The sequence below is a fragment of the Anolis sagrei genome, chromosome 1 (assembly GCF_037176765.1).
Source record: "Anolis sagrei isolate rAnoSag1 chromosome 1, rAnoSag1.mat, whole genome shotgun sequence".
NCBI classification, from domain to species: Eukaryota; Metazoa; Chordata; class Lepidosauria; order Squamata; family Dactyloidae; genus Anolis; species Anolis sagrei.
The window spans coordinates 283,695,987-283,717,303 of NC_090021.1; the positions used below are offsets into that span (position 1 = coordinate 283,695,987).

Sequence of the window (21,317 nt, forward strand, 5' to 3'; positions counted from 1 at the left end):
TGAATGCTCTCATTAAGGAGGCCAGACTTGGTGGAGGTGGTTGACAGGGGCGGAGATGCAGGCTATTGAAGGCTGCTCTGCACCTGCTGTGCTCTTTGCTTCAGCGTGACCCTAACCCCCCCCAATTTTCAACACCCCCCCCCCCGAAATTTTCAACCTTCCCCGAATTATTTTTTTTCTGGCTACGGCCCTGGTGGTATCATCTGCATATCTAAGGTTGTTAATGTTTCTTCCGACAATTTTTACCCCAGCCTCCTTGCATTCATCAAGCCCCGCACATTGCATGGCATGTTCTGCATACAAATGGAATAGGTTGGGTGAGAGTAGACAACCCTGCCTTATGCCTTTCCCAGTCCCAATCAAACTGTAGCTTATCCCAGCTTCAGGGAGGTCATCCGGTGAGGAGGCTCAGAGGGCGCGCGCTCTCTTCTCTTCTTCCCGACTCCCTCGCGCGCCTGCCCGCCTGTCCATCAATCTCCTTGACCCCGCCCCCTGGCGCTGCCGGCTTTATAAGCGGGGGATCCTTCCCTTCAATGGCCAGAGTTGAGCGCAATTAACCTGTTGCAGCTGGAGAGGGCAGCGCGCGCCCGGGTTTGGGAGGCGAGAGAAAGAGAGGGAAGGAAGGAAAGAAGGAGGGAAGGAGAGCTGGAGAGCTGCCTCGCCGCCTTTATCGCCTCAGTATTATATTCTCTATATATGAAAGAGGGGGCGAGAGGGGAGCTGCACGCCTGGTCCTGCCTCCCAGAGACAAGCGGAGCCCCGTGTGCGGCATCCTCCCGGGAGCATGGCTTCTGGCTCGCCCTTCCTTCTTCTGCTTCTGCTGCTGTTGGCGTGGCCACAGGTTCATCCTCACAGAGCGACGGGACCCCGGGTGAGTCCAAGGGAAGGGTTGCCTCAGGGGGACGAGGGTGCTTGCGGCTTCCAAAAGTCCAGTGTTTGCCCTTCGAAGGGGAGGGGGGTCGGCGTGTCCCCCAGGAGGGATCAAAGCCCGGCCTCAGTGGAGGACCATCTGGCCGGCCCTTGTGAAGTTTGCGTCGGGCGCGAGCAAGGACCACGTCGCCGCTGGAGGGCTTTCTTTCCCTTTTATGTTCCAAAGGGGGAATTCAGTGAACCCGTTGGTTTTGGGAAACGAAAGCTCTCTCTCTCTCTCTCTCTCCCCCCCCCCCCCCCCCCCCCCGTTACGACCCCGACGCCTTGAGCCCAGGCTCGTAAGGATTGGGTTTAAAGCCCCGCCAAGACTCCTGGTGGAAAAGAAGCTGGGCTTTTTATGGCAGGTGATTAGGTTTCAAAGAAGCCTTGTACCTTAGGCGGGCAGAAGGGCCCTCCTTCCCCAAACTTGAAGGCTGTGCCCTGTTTAGTTGGAGTCGGAGAAGTCTCATTAAACTTTGTGGGGCTTCCCAGGGTCGGAGCCACAAAACAAAATCGGGGGGGGGGGGGGGGTGAACATTTTTTTAGCAAATCATGAAGAGTAATCCCAAACATAAAACAATTCCAATAGTATGCCTCATTCTATATTTTATATACACCAGTGTTCCTTAACCTTCCTAATGCCTTGACCCCATAATACAGTTCCTCATGTTGTGATGACCTCCAACCATTATTTTCATTGCTGCTTCATAACTGTAATTTTGCTACTCTTATGAATGTGATGTTATGAGCGTATCGCCTGCAATGAACCATCACGAAGTCTAAGATTGATGGGAGAGGCCCTGCTCTCGGTCCCTTACTTACTTACTTAGGCGATCCCTCATTGTCTGAGTAGGATTGTCTTCCAAGATCAGTGTACTGGACATGTGTCCGTAGGTGACTGTGGAGCCCTATTCTTGGTCTGCATCTTCTCCCACAGTGAAGACATTGGTTTCCAGGTGGAAGGCGGTCCCGCTCAGGGTTGGCTTGACGCGGTTCCTCTTGGCACGTTTCTCTCTTTCACCCTTTGTGCCCTTCAAATTCTACAGCACTGCTGGTCACAGCTCACTTCCAGCTGGAGCGCTCAAGGGCCAGGGCTTCCCAGTTCTCAGTGTCTATGCCAGAGTTTTTAAGGTTGGCTTTGAGCCCATCTTTAAATCTCTTTTCCTGTCCACCAACATTCCGTTTTCCATTCTTGGTCCCACCATCCCACCATCCTTGCAAATGTCACTGGTGGTGATGAGAGACAGGGCCTTCTCAGTGGTGGCCCTTGCCTGTGGAACTCTTTACCCAGTGACATTAGCTTGACCCCTTCCTCTTGTCCTTTAGAATGAAACTCACAACCTGGTTATGGGACCAACATTCGAAGAGTAGAGGCAGCAATTTAGAATGAGCCCCAATTTGTGTGAATGACAATGAACCGACTTGGACTATGATTTCAAACCTGCATGATTTAAACAATGTTTTCATAATTTTAAAGCATTAATGAATTGTTTTAATTGCTTTTCTCATTTATTACTGTTGTTGCCATTGAATGAATGCCTGTTGTGCAGCCAGCCTGAGTCCCACTCCAGGGATGAGAAGGACGGGATACAAATATGCAAAATAAATAAATAATCTAAATATCTTATATGCAGGACATATTTTCATTCACTGGACCAAATTTGGCACAAATATCCAATACGCCCAAATTTGAATACTGGTGGGAGAATGATTTTGTCATTTGGGAGTTGTAGTTGCTGGGATTTATAGTTCACCTACAATCAAAGAGCATTCTAAACTCCACCAACGATGGAATTGAGCCAAACTTGGCACACAGAACTCCCTTGACCAACACAAAATCCTGTAAGGGTTTGGTGGGCATTGACCTTCAGTTTTGGAGTTGTAGTTCATCTACATCCAGAGAGCACTGTGGACTCAAACAATGATGGATCTAGACCAAACGTGGCACAAATACTCAATGTGCCCAAATGTGAACACTGGTGGACTTTGGGGAAAATAGACTTTGACATTTGGAAGTTGTAGTTGCTGGAATTTATAATTCACCTACAGTCAAAGAGCTTTCTGAACCCCAACAACGATAGAATTGGACAGAGCAGTGTGGCCCCAACTGATGAATCTGGACCAAACTTGGCAGAAATAACCAATATGACTAACTTTGAATACTGGCAGGGTTTGGGGGGGAGGGACACTATCCCTCACTCGCACATGCACACCACACTGTCATGTGCCAAGCACACCTGCTCACCCCTTCTCACTTGGAGTCTCAGAAACAGCCCTCTCCTTGGGTGAGAGGGCCACCTGAGAGGCCAGCCAATCACAGTGGAGGAGGGCTTTCAGTGGGAGGATTTGACATCTGTTTCCAAAAAGGAAGAGAAGGACAGGCTGAGAGATCTTCAGCCTTTTCTGCAAAAGGGGTTCCTAAGGACATCAGAAATATGTGTTTTTTGATGGTCTTTGGTGACCCTCTGAAACCCCTCGCAATCCCCCCAGGGGTCCTGACCCCCAGGTTGAGAAACACTGATATTGACTTAATTAAATCAATTTTCTATTTTAGTTACAAAGTTTCAAGTCCCAAAATAACTGGAAGTGACTCTTAATTGTTAATTTATAATTACAAAAGAATACCACGTCTGTTGGAAACACTTGAATACTGTGTCCATACACTTTGACAGAAATCGGGTTCCATTGCAATACAATGCAATACAAAACTTTATTACGGTCACTGAGCAGCACAAAGTGGGGCACAAGCGCCCTGGGAAGGCCCCATTGACAAACTTCAGTGGACACTCAAGAGTGCAAGTCCAGTTTCTTGCCCCATTATGCTTCTTATGTACCGTAATATATGTAGTAGTAGTAGTAGTAATAAAAACTTTATTTATATTCCACTCTATCTCCCTGGAGGGACTCAGGGTGGATTCCAAACATAAAAGACAAACATTCAATGCCTGAACACAACAATAACACACTCATAGCAACCAAATTTAGCAACCCAACATATAAAAACAAATTATGACTTAACAACTAAAATGAAATAAAGAATGCAATCTATTATATCAAACACATGACAAAACATCAAATCAAATCAAAACATTTATTTTGGTCATTGACCAGCACAGGAAATAGTGTCACGTTTCCTTACAAACCTGGCATGTTTGGTACATTAAAATATAAATACAACTACTAAAAACACAATATGGGTGAGGGAGCAGAAGGGGAAACAGGGTAAAAACATACAATGTCCAGATCCATCACCAAATTGTAGATTCAGGGAAGACGATTACTGGACACACAGTTGACTTTTGGAACTAGTCATTCCCTGGCGGATTTTGTATGCTGCTGCACAAAACTTTGCGACATTGTAGGTTGTAGCTGAATTAGTATCCGCAAGTAGCAGGGAGGTATAAAATTGTCCTGAATGGCCTGGGTGCTTGTCTATCAGGGGTAAGATAAGCCTGGCACGGGTATCCCTGTAGAACGGACACTGAAGGAGCACATGTTCTATTGTTTCCACATGACCCGAGTCACAGGGGCAGAGTCTCTCTGGGAAAGGGATCTTCCGGTAGCGGCCTTCGAGTACAGCTGATGGGAGAGCGTGGCATCGGGCCAGGGTGAAAGCCCTCCGATGAATAGGAACCTCTAAGTATGTTAAATATGCCATAGGGGAGGCAAGGTATCTGCTGTCTTCTCTGACAAGAAAGGTTGGAGCCGAGGCCAGATCTAGTTGGTGCTCTTTGTCTGTGATACGTTGTTTAATAAGTGCTTTGGCTTGATTGTAATCCATAGCTAATAGTAGACCTGGAGAAAATCCCAACGAGGAGATTTTGGATGCTACCGCCTGCTTCCATGTGGATTGGAAGTCATCCTCCATGGTTAGTGGGGCAAGGCCAAGGGGTGCACGGGACAGTCTGAGCCAGAGGTTAAGTATGGCCACCCACACCCTGGCCTCCACTCTCATAAAACCCGTCTCTAGTCGCAGGGTAGCATTAGAAACACATTTAGGTACCTGCAAGGCCGATCTCAGAAACTTGGACTGAACCGTCTCTAATGGGGCAAAACTGGGGAAGGGGCCCAGCTGAGCCCCATACAAGAGTTGGGCTAATGACTTGGCTTCAAACAGCTTGAGCGCTGCCGGTGTGAAGTGACCCCCTCTTGTCCTGAGATATTTAAGAATGGCAATTGAGCTCCCCTGCGCGGTGTTGGATACTTGATCCCCATGAGCTCTTCTGCTACCATTAGATTGGAAAACTACACCTAGATATTTGAAGGATGTAACTTGTTCAATTTTATGACCATCTATGCTCCAAGAGTAAGTCCTGGGCCTATTAGCGAAAGCCATGATTTTGGTTTTATTGTAATTGAGTTGGAGCTGATCTGTGTTGCAATGTTGTATTAATGCTCTCAAAGCTCTTTTGAGCCCAATGGGTGTTCTAGAGAGTACAGCAGCATCATCTGCATAGAGCAGGATGGAGATGTGTCTTCCCGCCAGCTTTGGGGGGTGGAAGTCCATGTTTTGAAGCTGGGCCACTATGGAGTTTATATAGAAGTTGAACAGCAAAGGGGCCAGAATGCAGCCTTGCTTGACACCCTTGCATGTTTCAACAGCCTCAGTGAGGTGGCCCTGTGGGTTGCATCTTACTTTGAGTGTGGTCTTTTCATGAAGTTGGCGTATTAGATATAATAGACGGCGATCAATTGTAGAACTCTCCAGTTTTTCCCAAAGTTTAACTCGCGAGATGGAATCAAATGCTGCTTTAAAGTCAATAAAAGCAGCATACAGTGAGGTTATGTTTTGAGAGGAATATTTTTCCACAAGGTGTTGCAGCACTAGGCACTGATCTAAACATCAAACATTGACAAAACATCAAACATTGAACAGAAGCATCAATTTCCCAGTTCCTTGGGGGCAAATAGATTAACAATTGCTCAAGATATCTATTGAGCTGGTGGGGCAAACAGGGCACGGATACGGATGGTAGCTATTAATAAGAGGTATAATGGTAGTATTTTTCAAACAGTTAAGAATTGAAAGTGACCTTTCATTTGTAGGTGTTGACACTGGCAGTTTTGCAGAAATCTGAAGAAGTTTCTTCACATTTGGAAAAAAAAATGTCTATCACAGACAAGATATGCTTCCTGAGCATTTGATGGCTTTTCTGCAGGTGCAGTCTTTTCCCATTTTCTACACCATAGGTCAAATTCTTCTATCCCATCCCAAAGCAGTTGGCCATATAATGAAGATTTATACTTCCAATGGTGTGTCGGTGCCTTGCTCTGAGGCCAAGAGAATATGATTACACAGCTTCCAGAACAGACTAGATCCGATGCCTTCTAATTTGTTAGGCCATGAACCTTAGCAAGCAGAACCTGGAAAGCTTCTGAGATACAAGGGAAAGACACATGGCCCCCTCCAGAACGGTCCCAGCTCAAGGGAACAATACCCAAGCCTCCAGCCCAGCCCTTGTGGTTTCCTGGGAAATCCTTGCAAATAAATGCCAATGGCAGAAACTGCCCAAATTGTAGGGTGTCTCCCTGGGGCAAAGGCATAGCAATGGGAACTCTACTATCTGGAAAAGGAGAGGGAGCAAGGAGAGAAAGGCTAATTCCCTATTAGGAACCTACCTCCTACCTCAAGCTGGAGCAAAGAGCACAGTAGGAGGGTGGAGCAGCCTCAAATAGCTCTGCCCCTGTCAACTGCCCCCACCAAGTCTGGTCTCCTTCATGAGGGCCTTCAAATCCAGCCCCCAAAGCTTTAGACCAGGGTCCTCAAATTTTTTAAACAGAGGGCCAGGTCACAGTCCCTCAAATTGTTGGAGGACCAGATTATAATTTGAAAAAAAATATATGAATATATTCCTATGCACACTGCACATATCTTATTTGTAGTGCCCAAAACCTCTTAAAAACAATACAACAATTAAAATGACGAACAATTTTAACAAATATAAACTTATTAGTATTTCAATGGCAAGTGTGGGCCTGCTTTTGGCTGAAGAGATAGGATTGTTGTTGTTGTGTGCTTTCAAGTGGTTTCAGGCTTGACCCTGAGAGAGGGCCCGGTAAATGACCTTGGAGGGCCGTATCCGGCCCTCGGGCCTTAGTTTGAGGACCCCTGCTTTAGACTTTGCCTGCCAGTTATGGGTGGACCACCTTGGTTATATCAGCTATTGCTGCAAGTAATGATAGTATGTATAAATTGTCAAAATTTGCTTGAGATAGTGCTTGCAGTTCTGGTGGGACTTGTTTAATTTTTGCTTCTCATAGACTTAGCATAGGGATTTGGTTAACCAGTTAAAATTCATTAATATACCAGTTTTTTAAAACCTGAAAAATGGGGGGGGGGGGTTTGAACCCATAACCCCGCCTTGACTACAGCCCTGGTGCTTACCTCTGAGTAAACAGGAATAAAATTAAGCAATAATGATCTCTCAGTGCAATAATGAAAAATGCAAGTGACAATCGGAATGGCTCCTGGAATATGCTTTTGGATTGTGTGGTTTTAAGTAATTGTTTTAATTATGTGATTTTAAAGTATATGTTTTTATTTTATTTTATATGTACTCAAGGCATCAAATTGTGCCTTTGTTGTGAGCCGCCCTGAGTCCCCTTTGGGGTGAGAAGTGCGGGATATAAATGTGGCAAATAAATAAATAAATAAATAATTGTGACAGAAGAAACGGATGGAAGCATCTGATTGTGAACACCACAGGTAGAATCCTAAAACAACCCTTTCCATTTTCAAGAATATGGTGTGATGAGAATAAAATGCACCCTTCACTCTAGCTGTGCTTTCTAGGCCTCTTCTCTGAGCAGATGTGTAGCAACAACAGCTCAAAATGTGATTGGTTGGATCCAGTGCATGGCATAATATCTTTGGGATTCATGGATTTCAAAGGCAGCTGAAAATTGACCTTTCTTCTGTCCATGCAATGAGAGCTTTTACCCAACCTCTCTCTATACCCAGGATGATTCCCTAGCTATCCCGATAGATTATGATGCTAGCATCTCCAGTTGCATATTATCCAAAAGTATTGTAGGCTGCTGCAATACAGATTCTTCAATCTAAGTGAACTTTCTAGCCCTTTTTCTGAGCAGATGTGTAAGAACAGCAGCTCAAAATTTGGTGATTGCCTCCAATGCATGTCATAAATCCTTTGGATTCATAGATTCCAGAGGGAGCTGCAAACTTAAAAAAAACAAACACTGTTCCCAGGATGGTTCTCTAGGTGTGGTGATGGTAATGCATTAGGTCTTGAATGTCTATGAGTATTCATATCTATAGGGCTAAAGTGTTGTGGTATCTGAGGATTTTAATTAGGAACAGTTGAGCTGGAAAGAAGTGGAACACACGGATGCCAGCTCATATAAACTGCACAGGCTTGTCTATCAAACCAAATCCATGTAGACCATTTTTATATACTTGACTTTACAAGCCTCTCTAATTGCTCCCTGCACTGTATCTTTTTGGGGAATAGAAACTATTTCAAAAGCTTGCTCACATGTCCAATGAAAAGCAGCTGCTGATTTGTCACCTTCTTGCTACACTGATTCAATAAATGTTATATTCAGATGGTATTTAAATTAAAGGTTCTTTTCCCTATTGGCTTGCAGTGAAGCTTATGTCCCCTATCTTTGTTAAGGAAGATCTATGTCCGTTAAAACTCTTTTACTTGCTTACGCATCAGTGTAAAACTGTGGATTTAATGGATGTTTAACTCGTAAATCCCATCTCCTCCTGCTTCCCAAGTGATTTGTTTGAAAGGTATGGGGCTTTTATTTTTGCCTACTGGTTTGTTAGCATGTTGAAACTCAAAGGGGGTTATCCTATTTGATACACTTTCCCCCTGATGATTTGACTTTGCCAATAAAGCTGTCACTAGTATACAGATGCTATGCTTTATGCTGCTATCCGCATAACAAAACACTGTTTGAATAATTCATTTGTGGGCCTTTTTGTGGTAGCTCATTCACACTGCTCAGAGTTTTCTCTGATCCTGTTATAAGGTCTGCAAGAAGAAAGACTGAAAATATCTGGCTTGCTAAATTAGATCCTCTTCAGGAATTGCATCCCACTTTTTTTTAATGTGGAAGGAGTCCCACATAGTGCTGGAATGCAGAACAGCAACAGCTACGATTTGGGCAAATGAGTCCATAGAAGTACCACTCGTTAATTTTTTTCACGTATGTTATTGTCAATACAGCAGTGACACTGCCTTATGCCTGGGTCTCACAAATGTTATAATCTTTCTTTGAACATGGATGTTGAAGTTTGGCTGAAGAAATTGCCCAACAGCTGGGCTAAAATAAAAGTGTGTATTTAAAATCCAGAATTTTGTTTGAATTCCTTCGAAGATCAGGTGTTTCATATCTCTTGTTAACCTCTCTTTCATTTGAAGGAAGCTAATTTGTAATCTTGCATATCAGGGAAAGTGCGAATGAGCTCCCTCTATCAGCTCCAGCTCCCCATGCGGGGACATGAGAGAAGCCTCCCACAAGGATGATAAAACATCAAAACATCTGGGTGTCCCCTGGGCAGCATCCTTGCAGATGGCCAATTCTCCCACACCGGAAGCGACTTGCAGTTTCTCAAGTCGTTCCTGACATGAAATTATTTTGCATATGGTGGCAAAACCCAGTTCTCACAAAAGCAGTTGGATCCCTTTTGGATTTTACTCTTGTCTCTAGATTGCTTTTTCTAGTAGTTAGGACATTCCCTGCTAAGATATATTGTTTAGGAGCATGTTGCCTTTTATAGGAATGCTGCCTTTAAAATATGTATTTATTTTTTAATCAAGCAATATAGTTCAAGTTGTTGAGCAGGATAGCCAGTCTGAGCCTTTTAGAACCATAAAACTTTTGCAAAATACAATAAATGAGGCAGGATGTTTGCATGCTAAAAGCCTCCTTTGGAGGTGCCCCATGTTAGAAAAAAGTCATGTGCACTGTTGACAGAACTCTTTTGCAAGAAGATAGCAGTCTAAGTTCACAAAAGACAAATATTTGTATAAATCTCGCATTTCTCCAGTTTTACCTTTAAAAAAAACCTTTGACAGTAGTTTTTACCATGATTTTGAAGTAGTATCATTAAGAGAAGTAAACACTTTTTAGGTCAAGCTAGAAAGTAGAATCTACTCAGTGATGGTAAATCTATGCTTCTAAATTGGATATGGCTAGCAACCAGAAAACTGAGACGTTCCATTATCTATGTGTTGTTGAAGTCTTTCATGGTTGGAATCACTGGGTTGCTGGGAGTTTTCCAGGCTGTATGGACATATTTCAGAAGCATTCTCTCCTGATGTTTCACCCACATCTCTGGCAGCCATCCTCAGAGGTTGAGATACTTCAACCTCTGAGGATGGCTGCCATAAATGTGGGTGAAACATCAGGAGAGAATGCTTCTGGAACATGGCCATACAGCCCATAAAGCTCACAGCAACCCTGTTCCAGTCTCTGTTTCAAGGGTTAACAGGTGGAGAGAAGAATTTAGGGAACTTCTGCCTGTGTATCAGTCAGGAAAGCAAAATGGTGTAATTAATCACACTTGAATTCAGTTATTCCTCCCTGCTCCACTTAGCTATTGTACCACATTGTTCATTTACATTTTGGAGAGTTCCTCTATGCTTTCCATCAAGACATCCTTGTCGTTCGTATTTTCCCACAGTACCGTCAAAGCTTTTAAAGGTAATCTGAGCATAAGATGGAAGTATAAGATAGGCCACAGCATGGGATGGATGAGTAGGTTTGGCACTGTTTCTCTGGAGCTCTTTTGTGTGGCTGTTTCTGGTGGTGGAGAACAGGGGGAAAGCAGCTTCCCTGGCCCTTTATTGGAACTGACTATATACTCTATATATGTGACATGGTCCAGCTTGACAGCATTTGGATTCAAAATATGCTGGGCTAGAAAGGATTCTGAAACCATCCCATCCAGCCAGTAAGAGACAAAGTACTTTATTTAATGGAAGTACTTATTGATTATATTGCTGTATCATCTTTCTGAAACCATTTAGAACAAGTTAGTAATTGGACAAAAGTGTACTTCAACAGAAAAAAGTAACATAAGACCCAAAAGAAGTTTTACAAAAGACTTCTCTCTGTTACAGATTAGAACTCCTAGATATGGATTCATTTAAAAAAGAGGTATAGAGAACAACAGTACCACCTGCCTTTGGGATGCTTTTCACATGTCACTGTAGGAAATGTCAAGACGAAGACCTGCACTGCAGTATTTACTGTTGTAGTACTGTTTTCATCTTCCAAAATGAAGGCACCTGATGTTTGCATTTCTTTTCTCTATGACCAGCAAGCCTCTCTTCTTTATTCTGTTGCTTCCATTAATTAGTTTAAAAAAAAAGCAAAGTTGGTCTTCCAAAGCAATCATATTTTTCCTTCATAGATTCTTAACATGTGGAAAGTAGAGGGAGGGCAGGTGATGCTAATCTCATGATACTTCTTCTATAATGCAAGACTCATTCTCCTTTCCTGATCTGGGAAACGACAGGTCATTCTTATTGTTGGAAATCGGGAGTTGTTAGGCTCAAAATAACCCTCACTTGGGGGTGATTCCACAAAAACATAGCAGAGTTCCAGAAGCACTGTTCATAACCAGCAGAAGCTTATGTGTAAAGATCAAGGATTTGTTTCAATTTAGCATTATGAAACAGGATTGCAGATCCACAGCTTCATGGGATCAAAAATAATATGTTTATTAAAGATAAAAGAAATCCATTCTTGATAGGAAAGGTTCTTGGAGCTAGCTAGCTTCTCTGAGCTATCTTCTAAGGAAAGGAAAAATGAAAAATAACAAAATAGCTATGTCTACTCAACCATGCATGGACAATGTCAAGATGTCTCCTCACTCTAGAGAAGACAAAAAGGAAAAGACAAGGCCAAAATGGAGAATTAACCACATGGCCTCACCAGGGCAATAAAAATACCTTTAAAGAGAAAGTTACGTTTTCCCTGAAGAGATCAGATTCCTAAGTATTCAAAGGGAGAGGATGTGGTGGCATGCAGGCTGAGTAAGACAATGCCAACCTCTAAGCCCCTTCTTAAGATAAGCATGCTTGAGGACTATGGGGAAGGAATCCCTCGTTCTAATCTATCTAGGCTAACTATGCATTGAGGACTAGAGACTTGTGCAGTCAGGGATAAAACCCAACCCTTATATCACTTTCAGAAATACTTATCAGAGAGCCGTATGCTCTGTCCTCAGTTTGTGGAAACCTAATTCCTTTGCAGACAAAAATAGTTGCTGATTTGTATTTACCATATTAACAATTACTTTTTATCCATTTTTTTAACCAAAAAAGGGGGTGCGCCTAAGCCACCTCATTTGCCCTCTTTTTGATTATGGCACCTCCTTTCAGATATGGTGCTTCATGCGGTTGACTCCAAAAGCACTAGGTTGAAGAAAGCTGGTATTGTCACTCTCTTCAGCCTAGTTTTTTTTTTGACTCAGCCAAGTGAAGCACCATAGCTGGAAGGAAGTAGATGGTTCAGTGAGGCGCCATAGGTAAATGGAGGCAGGGGCATGGGTGAAGTTACTGTTTGCAACTCACATGGAGAAGGAAGCCTGGAATCTTTCCCCCACTAGCTAGACAGCTGTCTATTGCCTATGCTGTATGCAGGTCATCTGTCTGCAGTACATTGGGGCCATGATTCAAGATTGCAACTATTATGCAATGAAAGCAAAATACCATTTTGAGGGTTAGGGGAGGCAAAAAAAAAAAAAAGGGGGGGGGTGCAATTATTATGCAGTGGAGACTATTACACAGAGAAAATTGAGTATGTCTGCACTGACATGCCATCCTGCTGAGCTTTGAATTCTGGAAGTTTTAATTGTTTTCTCATAAAAGAAGTATGGTTTGAGAATGTACTTTGAATTACTGGTCCTGAACAAGTACAGCAAATGACCAGTTGTTGCTGAATACCATGATCTTTTGGAACCCCTGTATGAATAATGGCATATTATTTGAGAACACAGAAATGCTGGACCACTCTAACAACATTGTCTTGTCTCCTGTGCTATTCTAATAATATGTTATAATATAATATATAATTTATTGTATATACATATAATATTTATAATATTGTAATGTAATGCAATATAATACTAGTAATAATAATATGATATTATAATTATATATTTATATTACATGTAATATTACTAATAATATTACAGTAAAATTGATATAGTGCAATATAGCAATATTTAAAACTGATATTGTACTATGTTAATAATATATTGTATGTATATATACCTTGTAAGCCGCTCTGAGTCCCCTTCGGGGTGAGAAGGGCGGCATATAAATGTCGTAAATAAATAAATAAATAAATAAATAAATAAACTACCAGGACAGACTACACAGAGAAGCCATTTATTTCTTACCTATTTCTTCTCAAGGCTTATATAGTTAAAAATAAGACCATTAAAGCACATATATTAAATAATATAGACAAAAGATTAAAACACATTATGTACATTTGAGATTCACATTTAGACAAAAAGAAATATTCCAGAAGTGGCACAAACAGATCATGACTCATCACGGTTTATTCCATTGTTTAAGTAACTTGTTTCACATTTCTTACATTAAATTATTTAAAAAATAAACCAAAAAAAATGTGTTGCACTACTGGGATTATCATTTTACAAGGACTTGTTTTTCTAGATCCGGTTTTTGGTACTGTAGCTGCTTCCCACATATCCTTTGTGAAGAAAGCAGAAGTAATATCTTCCAAACTTGTAGCAAAGCTGCTCATTATGAAGGAGAGGTGCTACCTGGATTAAGGTAGCTATAAATTACATGTTAAGCATTTTTAGTGAGATCTTAAGTGTTTCGAAAGGCACATCAGTTGTGCTTATCACTTCCCAGCCCACCAGGGTTCCCAAGGTGAAACAACTGGGGAGAACTCTAAAATAGATCAAAAACTACTATAAAACTGTCTTCACAAACATTCTTAAAGTATGGGGATGAAAAGCCATATGAAAATGAAGGCCTGCTGCCTCCTGGAAATTCACTATGAACAGAACCTTGGGAGGAATTTCTACACTTAGAGCGCAGTTCCAGAAAAAAACACAACCCTGTTACATGTACTCACCACTCTCAAAATGATGAGACATACAACAAGATCTTATCCAAGAATTGCAAATTTCAAGGATGCTTATATATGATGAGGTGGTCTTTCAGATATCCATTTTGAGGGATTTGCTGAACAAACAGACCTTGGCATCGATTTTTAGGGATTTGCAGAACAAAGAGACCTCACAACCTTTGAGGATGCCTGCCATAGATGTAGGTGAAATGTCAGGAGAGAATGCTTCTAGAACATGGCCATACAGCCCGAAAAGCCTACAACAACACAGTGATTCCAGCCATGAAAGCCTTCGACAATAAATTAAACAAAGCTTGAATTTAGCTTGGAAGTAGTGTAGGTGGCACAAGACTGGTGATAATGTATTTTTATACAAGTATAGTAAATATTTTCTCCTTACAATATGAAGAGCAGAAGCCTTGGATAACCTTTGAACTGTGCGCATTTGCAAGTGTTATTTCTGCTGGAGTAAGCACCTTCTCCCAGTGCATTGATGTATGCCTAGAGGTATGTCTGCTCCCACTTCCCTTCAAGGCTTTCATTATTGCCTCAACTTGTGTGTCTGCTGTCAAAATAGCATGTGCCAAAATATGTTCTGGAGACCTACATGTGAATTTTCTGTTCCATGAAATTAATGTTAATTCCAGTTAAGCAAAAGTTTACATATAGTGTCAACAAAAGCAAAGGATAAATATTGTAGCAGAACACACACATTCGCTATACTGAAATGAGTCTTTCCATGCATGCTGTTTTGTGAACATGACATTTCCTTGCTTAGGGGAACTATTCCCAAACTTAGTCTGAATGTTTATATGTGAAAAGGAGTTGCATGTCTTTCTTCCATTATAGCATATATAATATATAAATCAGCACGGATAGGTGTGCTCAGAATTTGACTGTGTTTCTAAAAAAATGTTTTGAACTTAACCTTTCTAACAACTTTCTTGATCCCAGTTGTGATGGAAATGTTTTGCTTTGGCATATTGAATAAACAAATGCATTTCCTCCTGCTCATGGACAACAGGCCTACTTAAACAAGAAAAAACAATCCTGACAGAGAGCCAACGAGAAGATTTTAGGTATTACAAGCAGCAGATGAGGATAGCAGGAGAAATGCATTATCTTGCAGCTTGGTTTCAGGAAGTGCATTAAAATTAGACAACTGTTAATAAGACATATCCATCATACGAATGAGACTGTCTTTTAAGATACATGTTTTTCTTTGTTTGCTATTAAAATGAAGCAGTGGACTGCAAAAATTCTGTAGGACACAATTAAAGGGTCACCCATCATCTGGCCATTTAATAATCCACACAGGACCCCAATTTTCTCTTCTTATAGTTTTCACTCCAGAATCCTAAAGCTCAACATCTTCACAGTGGCTTCTTGTCTTGGTCTACTAACAGCCTTATCACACTGGGACTATAACATGGGCAGCCCGGTTCTTTTGGTGTGAGCAGAATTCTGGGAAATGTAGTTTGGGAAGGTGAGGACCTCTGTAGCAAAGTTTTCAAAAGATCCCATCCTAACCTACATTTCCCAGAATTCTGTTTGCGCCAGAAGAACGGGGCTACCCACGTTAAAGCCACAGTGTGATAAGGGGTTTGGTACTGTTCCGTTATCTGGATGGAGGCCACCAGGGGGCAGTAAAGAGAGAAGGATTGTCCAATTTATGGGGGTGAAGGGTGGGTTGAAGGAGGAAAACAATTTTCCCATTTTCCTGTTATTCCCCCCACCCATCGTGGAAGCAATCCTTGTTTGTGATATTGGAAGGAGGGAGGGGAATGACCAGTGAAACTGGAGAAATGTTTTTCCTCTTTCAACTCCCCCCCCCCCCATAAATTGGACAATCCTACTCTCTCTTGTGATCCCTGGTGACCTCTGCCCAGATAATGGAACAGTACCAGAGGGTTAGTCAAAATGATGCAGTGACCAATGGTTTTCCTAGTCAGGACCAGGACACTAAGCAGTACAATGCCTCCATGTTTTTTTCTGTACTAATGTCAGCTTTAGAAGATAAGTGAGTTATAAATGAAGTGACAGACCATTTTCCCTTCCCAATATTGCACAGAGTTCCTTTGTCTAGGCCGGGAATTGTGCAGTCCTCCAGATATTGCTGGACTGCACTCCTAGATGTTCTAGCCATTAGTAACGATTACTATTAGCTGTAGTTCAGAAATATCTGAAAGATGCATACTTCCTAACCTTATTCTATCTTGACCTTTCATGTAGACATAGTCTAGAGGAGTGGTTCTCAACCTGTGGGCCCCCAGGTGTTTGGCCTACAACTCCCAGAAATCCCAACCAGTTTACCAGTTGTTAGGATTTCTAGGGGTTGAAGACCCAAAACATCTAGGGACTCACAGGTTGAGAACCACTGGTCTAGAACTCCTTTTTTCACCACTCATTCTCCATTTGCTATTCTTTAGGCCATTACTTATTATATGCCACCTTCCTTCCTTCAGCAGACACCCGATGTCTTGTTCATCTCTCTGTCCTGCCATTTAATCAAAAGTTTGTAAACAACAAAAGTGTTTCTAGATATTGATCATGCATTTTGAGAAAAGTCAAGATGTAGAACTGGATTAGCAATTTAGCATAAAAAGGGGAAAGTGACTTTGGCTTTTGAGTTTTCAGAATTCCTTTGGGAGTTCTCTTGAAACAGAGCAAGTTCTGATGAAACACCTTTAAATGTAAGTGCTAGCTTTTGTAAAGGGGTGGTTTTTAATTTATAATTTTATATGGTGCCTTTACTACTTACTAGTTCTGCAGCTTGTTTTTTTGAAATTGCCATGGCCAGCTGGAACTATCTGCCATTAATGATGATTTCTTTAAATCAAACAAACTGTTGTGTTTTGAAGAAGTGAATCAAACTCTACTTCAGAGGCACCCAATGCAGAATTCTAAATGAGTCATAGCAGCTGTTATGTTTATATGGTCAGCTTAAGCACTTTGATTCTAAACATATTTTTTCAAATGAATTCTATTTTGAAGTACATAAATTTCAGGCTGCATTAAAACAGGTGACATCACTAGCATTCACTGTTGACATCAGTGTTCCCCCACAGCCTTAATTTGCTGTTAAGGATTTAAAGCTTAGCTGATTTTAAAAATAATTTAGTCACAGTTGTAGTTAGAATGCTTAAAAGTAGTTCATGGCCACTTAATAAGACTTCATAACTGTAAAAGTAACACAAATGCACAAAAACCTAATTAGAGATGCACATAAAAAAGTTAAACATAATTTTATTTAAAATTATAATGATAAAATTGCACATTTGTTGTCCAAATTTACTCCAGCACTCAAACGAATACATCATTCTGGACCCTTGCTACTGGAAATAAATTAATTACAAATAACTAGCTATTTCTAACTAGTTATCACCAAGCTCAGTAAGGACTGATGTGTTTGAGTTCTCATGAATCTAGCTGAATTGCATTATTTCAAGTAGACAAAGAGTGAAACTGGATTTTTGCAGAGATGTGCCATTCTCGATCTGTCATTTTTTGAATAACACAGCTCCTCTTTGGAGAAAGCATAATATAAGGTAGCATTATAAATTAAAATCCATCTAGTCAGCAAGAAGTTTAGATTGACCATTTGTACTGAGAGGCTTGGTGATGACCAGCAAAGTCAATTGTGAAGAATGCTGAGAATCCAAATTCAATAACATCTGGAGGGCCATGCTGTTCTCACTTGGATTCAGGACTGTGAGACTTTTTTTCTTGGAAGATTTGTGGAAGTGATAAACTCAGAATCCCAAGAAAGAGGAGTAATCCCCCCAAATTCCTCCAAGATTCATAAGAGATATGTGTGAGTACACATATACATTATACAATATACATTATATTTACATGCTGCTCTATATTTTCTGTGTTTTTGGAAAAAAATGTGTAGTTCCTCATCAAGTTGTTCAAGGTACACTTTCTCTGTGGAAGGACCAATTTCTATGTTAACATGATGTGTTGTGAATTAAGATGGAGATTAATGCAATACAATCAAGAGGAAATAATGTTATATAAAATCATAATAGGAATGATGCCCTACAACTTCCAGCTGTGCTGTAGTCTGTGGGCGCAGCACAAAATAATATCTCCCTTATTCTTATCCATCCCTTTTTTATGGTACACAGTTGTTTTTAAATCCCCCACTGATACAAAATTTCAGGGAATTAGGCACATGATGGATTCATAGTGGATGGGAGACCATCTATATTCTTTATTTTGGATGTTGTGATGTTGCAGTTTGCTAAGATTTCTTTAGACTCAAATGTTGTTCTCAAAGGAAGAGTGAATAAAAAGGTAAATTCTGCAGCAATTGAAAATCTGCATTCACTCTTGGGAGAGGGCAAACTGTGGATGTTGATGTGCTTACAATCATACCTGTTTTGTCATTCCCCCACCTTTGAAAATCCTTGCCAACTTTAAAACTATGAATTTCTAAGTACAGAATTGGACTCCTTTGCTGTGCTATTTGGCTTGAAAAGCTGGGGTTGTAAAATACATAGACTTTCCTCACTTCTTCCCAGAAGGACTGCGGTGACCACAAGAGTCAAACTCAATTTTTGTCTCATCCACAAAGCAATAAATATTCTGTTGGTGGTCCCCTGTACAAAATGTAAAACATGTGCCGCACTGTTACCTTTGTGCAAGCTTGAATAGGCAGTGATTAGTGTGAGTGCAGCTCAATGAGCAACTATGTAGCATTTCAAAATATTTCCTTTAGTAGCAGAGGATATATGGCCACCTAAATCATGCTTTGACTGGAGGCAGATTTTATGCATTCTTGGCACATCATTCTTTGCCATCCTAAACTTAGGGAAAGCCCCCCCTCCCCCACCTGCCTTCAAGACATCCTATTTTCCCTCTTTTGACTATTGGGATTCTAATCCCAGGGTATGCAGTGAGTACCACAAACAGATAAGGTACAATTCCTCTGAAAGAGAGTGAAAATACTCTTATACCTTTCCTCTGTACAAAGCCGGCTGATGCTGCTCCATAGCCGTAATCTATCAAGCGCAATAAAAACTAGAGAGAAAAAGAGGGTTGCAAAGGTCATTTTTCTTTCCCATCAGTGGAAGTAATACAATGTGTAAATAGTACCACTTTTGGCTAAATCAAGAGATATAAGCAATGAACAATGCTACTAATAATAGGAGATGGTCTTCTCTGTGGTGGCACTCCACTTGTGGAATATTTTCCTCTTTAGAAACTTGATTAGTGCTGATATTGGCTTCATTTTGGGACCAAGTTAATCATGGCTTTTTATATTGTTTGTTATATAGTTTTATAAATGACACTGTTTAATGTTTTGGAATATATACATACATACATATATTTGTTTACATTGATTTTATTGTATGCCATCCTGAGATTCGTGGAGGTATGGGTAGGGATGTAAATATTTTGGATGGATGGATTAATAAACTGCATGGAAACTGATACCCCCAAACCAAACAGTTCCACTGATAAAATTGCATTTAATTGTTGTTGTTGTTCTGTGCTTCCAGGCCAACTCAAACTCATGCTCACAGTGCTTTCCTGACAAGATTATGGTAATTCAGAGGAAGTTTGTCATTTACAGTTTTAATGGTGACGTTTAAACTTGGGTTTTTATGGCTGTGTGAAGACCCTGGTCTTCCAAAGACCTACTTTAATATTCTTGTCTTTAATGGGAGACAGTTTATATTCTATTGTACTAAATGAGAATTAGGTTTTAAAAAAGAAATTAAGAAGGACTGATTATATGCAACATAAAGAATGGTCAATCATTATGGTGGTTAAGGTATAGGCCCTCAGATATTGCTGTACTACAACTCATATTAAATCAAGCTCTCATAGCCAAGGGATACTGGTAGTCACATTGGGAAAACTCCCCCTTGAGCATAGGTATACATTAGGGTTGTGCATTTGGGATAAACCTTGACCTGTTTCATGTCCCGGCTTTCAGTGGGTGCCCCGATCTGTTTTTTGGGAGCCTCTTGAAATAGGGCAGATATCTGTTTTCACTCTGGGGTGCTGAAAGATCTGTTTTCTAGCAATGGGAGGGGGGCTCCCCTTCCCAGCATGCACTTTAAGAAAGCGCCTTCTTATCTACTGTTTCTACTCTAGAGGAGGTGCTCGGCTGCAGGCACTGTAAGGTGCGTGGCATGCTACACATGCACTCTCCTTGGAAAGTGTGTATGTGTGTGGCGTACAGGCCCAGAAAGCACCCGCACCTGCAGTACCTGCAGCCGAGCACTCTTACTGACAGGCACGCACACTTTTTGGGCCTGCATGCCACACACTCATACTCTTTCCAAGGCAAGGAGGCAAGTTCTGGGAGGTGCTTGGCTGCAGGCATGAGCACTTTCTCTCCTGGCCACACTAGCCAGCCACGTACTCTCCAAGGCATTTTAAGGAGGCTTCCCACTTCCAGTTAAGAAAGAGAGATGACCTCCCAGAAGAGGAGAGTAGTTTTCAGGGAATGAGGGTTTACTTTTTGTTTGCGGGAGATTAATAAAAAAGATTAAACGGTGATGCTAAAAAGCAGGCCAGGAGCCGAGACCCACTCCTGCCTGCTTTCGTGTTGAGCTGATTTCCGTTCCGGAGTGGGGAGGGGCTTCCTGTTTGTGCTCCAAAAGTACTAAAAGAAATGAAGGAAATGGTGGTGGGTAGCACTGGGGGTGGCTTGAGGGGTAATTGTACTGTGGGTGACGGGTTGTCTATGTATGTGCATGTGTATTTGTATATGTCTGCAATGTATATGGTCGGTGTATTACATTTTTTAAATTAAAAATTTATAAATTTTAAAAAATGAAGGAAATGGGAGAAACTAATTCCACACACAACTCTACTGTACATAACAATAACAATAACTAGATGATACAGTGAATGTGAACTATAATAACTGCTTGGATAGAGGTGTACCCATTATTTTCAAAAGCTCAGGGAAGGGAGATCAATATTCAAGGAATTATTAGTCATTTTTCTATTTTTTTTCCTCAATGTGTCTGTGTGTTTTTGCTTTTTTATATAAAAGAAGGGAAGCAAAGGCTTTCTAATTTAATAGGTACTATTAGGTTATTTTTAATTACTAAGTAAAATCTAATGTGTTTCTGAAAGAGGTGTTCCAGGTTCTATGTTGGCTTCACATTTTAAGTTTCATGCAGAAATCAGAAATTTTTATTTTAATAAATAGCAGCTTTGAATAGGTAGGTAGTTCCTGTGCAGCTCAGGGTGTAGGACATGCTTAGTATTTCCAAGACAAGGATCTTGTAAATGTCATAACATTACACAAACACAGCCTTATGGCTCACAACCACCTTCTTACATGT

General features: G+C 41.2%; 1 protein-coding gene across 3 annotated transcripts in view; it reads left to right on the forward strand.

The window, feature by feature from the left end:
* Nucleotides 1-518: 518 nt before the first annotated feature.
* SMOC1 (SPARC related modular calcium binding 1) overlaps nt 519-21,317 on the forward strand; it is a 97,442-nt gene continuing 76,643 nt past the window's right edge. For 2 of the 3 annotated variants that reach the window (XM_060761885.2, XM_060761901.2), the window contains exon 1: nt 520-871. In XM_060761885.2, coding sequence (XP_060617868.2) covers nt 785-871 — 87 coding nt within the window. In that variant the 5' untranslated portion in view covers nt 520-784. Of the gene's footprint in view, nt 872-21,317 lie in introns of all 3 variants that reach the window. The other variant, XM_060761893.2, reaches the window with a different exon arrangement.